Source organism: Argentina silus (genome assembly GCF_951799395.1).
Source record: "Argentina silus genome assembly, chromosome: 11".
NCBI lineage: Eukaryota > Metazoa > Chordata > Actinopteri > Argentiniformes > Argentinidae > Argentina > Argentina silus.
Genome location: NC_139665.1, coordinates 19,914,105 through 19,919,104, shown reverse-complemented (window position 1 = coordinate 19,919,104; position 5,000 = coordinate 19,914,105). Strand labels below are relative to the sequence as shown.

At 47.0% G+C, this 5,000-nt stretch overlaps 1 protein-coding gene across 1 annotated transcript in view; it reads right to left on the bottom strand.

The window, feature by feature from the left end:
• The window catches only part of col16a1 (collagen, type XVI, alpha 1), a 58,800-nt gene that overhangs the window by 41,164 nt on the left and 12,636 nt on the right, over positions 1-5,000 (bottom strand). The window contains exons 5-6 of the mRNA XM_083680696.1: positions 1,914-2,037; positions 1,053-1,334 (exon numbers count right to left, since the gene is read on the bottom strand). Of these exons, the coding sequence (XP_083536822.1) occupies positions 1,053-1,334; positions 1,914-2,037 (406 nt within the window). The remainder of the gene's footprint in view (positions 1-1,052; positions 1,335-1,913; positions 2,038-5,000) is intronic.

Below are 5,000 nucleotides of genomic sequence, written 5' to 3'. Positions count from 1 at the left end.
GAGAGAGAGAGAGAGAGAGAGAGAGAGAGAAAAAAACACACAGAAAGGAAGAGCTTGTTAGAGACACAGTCAACATAATTGAAGTGCTAGCTCACTCATTTTACAAGTTTACTTCAACGTATGGATACCAGCGTGGTGTCTGAACAGGGATGGGTTGATTTCACCGTAGAGATTGAGTGTTCTTTGTTGCTCTATTCCTAATTGAACCATCCCCTAACATAACATCCACTTCTTTCTATTTTGCCCAGTTAATTGATCATTCAGCTAAGCGGTTGGATTACTGGCTCAATTAATTACTAATCGATTCCTCCTGTCCATTCTCTCTCAGGTAACACCCTTTCGTTTTAATAGGGAATGAAAGAGCCTCACAGAGATGTCCCTGGGAGAAGATTGCCTGTGTGCCCGCACACACACACACACACACGCACGCACACGCACACACACACACGCACATCCGCCCACCTCCATGCCCGCACACACACAAGCATGCACACACACACACACACACACACACACACACACACACATACCCGCACATACACCTCTGAAAACAGAAATATATCCTCCCTAAGTAGAACTCTCTTCCAGGGGGTAAAGGAGACTCTGGGCTGTGCCTTAGGCGGGGCTGTGGCCCCACAGGTACAGACAGTCTGCCTGATCCCTGCTGCTACACTCACTCCTAATGGAGAAGCTGAAAATACCAGCACACCATTAAACCCAGACAGCCACTGTGTGGGGTAATGAGTGATCATGTTCCATGTGCCAGTCCTAATACACACCTTGCTGGAAAGGATGAAGGTACAGAATAACGCAGCACAATCGAACCCCCCCCCCACACTCGAACCCCCCCCCCCCAGCCACTGTGTGTGCTAATGAGTGATCATGTGATGCCAGTAGCCTTAGGTTCTACCACTGACACCATAGCAACACTGACATGAGGCGCTTCATTAACGCTGAAAGGCCTTGCCAACCCAACACACTCCTACACTTTGTATCTCCCACATACTACCCCCCGCCCCCCCCCCCCCTTCTCCCACCCTGGTTCTCCATACCTCCACAGGGGTAGCGTCGGTAGCTCTGATGCCCAGCAAGGTGTGGCCCTCGGTGGGCAGCTCTCCGCGGGCCTCCAGAGGCTTGGTCTCGATGGAGCCGCAGTCCACGTGCAGCGCCGCCGCCCCCTGCTGGACACTGAGGGCCACCTTGTGCCAGCGCAGGTCCAGGAGAGACTCCACGCCCTCCCCGCTGAACACACACCCCACGGGGTCACCTGCTGGGTCGGCGCCCCGCGCACGCAAGGACAGGGTCCCCTCAGGACCGTTGAGATCCAGAGAGAACTGGAGGCGGAGGGGGAGGGAGGAGTTGAGGGGGGAGAAGTGTGTGTTGGGGGGGAGAGAGAGAGAGAGAGAGAGAGAGAGAGAGAGAGAGAAACAAAGAATACATTCAAGAAGGTCACTCAATCTCTGATGGACATTTCCCCTCATTGTATTTATGTGTTCCTCTTTCTTCTCCTCCCCTGTATTTAAAGCAGCCAAAGTGGCAGCTACACAATGGCCCCCACTAGAGAAGACAGTAAGCAGTAAGAGGAGACAGTGTAAAGAGACAAGACATACTCATTATAGGCCATGGAAAAAAAAAAACAGCAAATGAAACACCTCTAATGAGATACAGTAGTTTGCCCTCAATTCATCATATGCACTGAGTATTTAAATCTGGCTTCAGGCCGGTCGTGATTCTAGGACTGAGAAGCCCTCGAGTACTCCATCAGAGAACCCACTTGAATAACAATGAGGGGGGGGGGGGGAGAGATGAGAGATGTGGGGAAGATGGAGAGAGAGAGTGATGAAGAGGAAAGATGAGAAGCGAGGATGGGAGCATGTCTGTGTGGGTGCTAGGGAATGGGGGTGGGGGGTTACCTGGGGATACCCTTGTTCATCCGATATCTGGAAGAGATAAATGTTGTCCCTCAGTGTTTTCTTCTTGAGGACCAAAGTGAAGACCATGGTAAACTCATGCGGTAGACCGCGGGGGAACACCTGACTGATAAACACAGTGTTCACATCGTATCAAAGACAGTTCATCAAACCTCATCGTATTCATGAGTCTCTCCACAGATACATACAGTATGTTGACTGCCTCTCCTTGGGTCAAGGGCACCACACACCCACATATACCCAAACACACTGCAAACGTGTATTTGAATGCAAAGGAGCGCACACACACACACACGCACACACACACTCAAGAGTTGTATAGGATACAGGACACTTAAAATACTCACACAAACACCAAGAACATATTTGGATACAGAGGCACGTAGACATGCACACACGCACATGTGCAAACGCGCGCGCACACACACACACACACACACACACACACACACACACACACACACACACACACACAGAGAAGTCTGAGTGTTGGCAGCTGGTTTCTCTGTCTTGCTGTGGGCTGACAGTGATATATGACTGAGAGAGGATCCAATGGAAATAACAGCAGAAAAGCAGTCATTCAAAAACAATGAGGGGGAGGGAGAGAGAGGGAAAGGGGATCTAGGAATTTAGATTTCGGAAAGTATTCACACCCCTTCACTTTTTCCAAATGTTTTTCTGTTATGCCTTATTCTAAAATTTCCCTCATCAATCTACACACAATACCCCAGAATGACAAAACTAAAATAGGTTTTTAGAAATGGTTGCTAATTTATTAAAAATAAAAAACTGAAATATCACATTCACGTAAGTATTCAGAGCCTTTGCTATGACACGCGAAGTTGAGTGGTAAATTCAATTGATTGGACATGATTTGGAATGGCGCACACCTGTCTATATAAGGTCCCATAGTTGACAGTGCATCTCAGAGCAAAAACCAGGCCATGAGGTAGAAGGAATTGTCCGTAGACCTCCGAGACAGGATTGTGTCGAGGCACAGATCTGGGGAAGGGTACAAAAAATATCTGCAGTATTGAACCCCCCCAAGAACTCAGTAGCCTCCATCATTCTTAAATGGAAGAAGTTTGGAACCACCAAGACTCTTCCTAGTGCTGGCCGCCCAGCCAAACTGAGCAATAGGGGGAGAAGGGCCATCGGAGATGGGAGAACCTTTCAGAAGGACAACCATCTCTGGCCTTTATGGTAGAGTGGCTAGACGGAAGCCACTCCTCAGAAAAAAACACATGACAGTCTGCTTGGAGTTTGCCAAAAGGCACCTAAAGGACTCTCAGACCATAAGAAACAAGATTCTCTGCTCTGATGAAACCAAGATTGAACTTTTTGGCCTGAATGCCAAGCGTCACGTCTGGAGGAAACCAGGCACCGCTCATCACCTTGCCAACACCATCCCTATGGTGAAGCATGGTGGTGGCAGCATCATGCTGTGGGGATGTTTTTCAGAGACAGGGACTGGCTCAGGATCGAGGGAAAGATGAATGGAGCAAAGTACAGAGAGATCCTTAATGAAAACCTGCTCCAGAGCGCTCAGGACCTCAGACTGGGGTGAAGGTTCACCTTTCAACAGGACAACGACCCTAACCACACAGCCAAGTACAACGCAGGAGTGGCTTCAGGAGTGGCCCAGCCAGAGCCCGGAGTTGAACACGATCAAACACTGGAGAGACCTGAAAATAGCTGTGCAGCGACGCTCCCAATCCAACCTGACAGAGCTTGAGAGGATCTGCTGAGAAGAATGGGAAAAACTCCCCAAACACGTGTGCCAAGCTTGTAGCGTCATACCCAAGAAGACTTGAGGCTGTAATCGCTGCCAAAGGTCCTTCAACAAAGTACTGAGTAAAGGTCTGAATACTTATGTAAATGTGATATTGCATTTTTTTATTTGTAATAAATTAGCAATTTCTAAAAACCTGTTTTGGCTTTGTCATTATGGGGTATTGTGTGTTGATTGATGAGGGGAAAAAATGAATCTAATCCATTTCAGAATAAGGTCTGAATACTTTCTGAATGCACTGTATAAAGAGAAGATTGTCTTGTAAGAGTGTGTGAGACTGAAAAACAACCAAAGCTATATAGTTGAACATACACACACACACACACACACACACACACACACACACACACACAAACACGATCATAAATCAGTCGGGGCAGACAGATTCAGACCTCTACTCAGAAGGGAAGCTACACAGTGCTCTGTTTATCTCATTAAACATGGGAAGACTTCTCCTGTGCAGGGAGGAGAGAAAGAGATGGAGAGAGAGAGGGAGGGAGAGAGGGAGAGAGGGAGGGAGAGAGAAGACAGACCATAACGTACTGTATATATGTATGTATTTGATGTGTAGAAGTGGCTGAACTGCAAGTTTCTAATCGGAAAAGCACCTCATTCAGTCACTCATTCACAACTCATATAGAACTCGTCATGCTGTGAATAGAAACATACGAGACCTCTGGTCTCCATATCAATATTTTTGAAATTCCATAGTGAATATGTGTCATATTGATGTCGACAACAGTGGAGGGAGTATATTATGATGTCGTAAGGGTTAAAAAAGACGGTATGATTTTTCCTCCAGAAGTAGGCCAACTCATAGATCGGATAATCCTGAATTTCACTCACATTTAATCTCTCTTTATTCAAATCTAAGTGATATTATGTCAGCTACATAGTGGACAGACAAGGAGAGTAGCATCATCTGGTTGTCTCTCATAACGACTGTGTTGGATAAGCTAAGTGGTTCAGACTCAACCACAGAACAGATCGTATTTCCAATGACTTTGAACATACACTCACACTTCACTCGACACCTTTATGTGAATAAAGTCCCAGCATTTTAATTGACAAGTTTGGATTTGTGCCAGTGTTAAACTACAGAAAGACACAAATACACACACACACACACACACACACACACACACACACACACACACACACACACACACACTGTTACACAAACGAAAGTCACCGCAAGGTCTGAAGCATCTGTCATCTGAATTTGAACCCTTGTTCCCTCATCCCCTCTCCACTCCTCCATTGGCAACGACATGTCT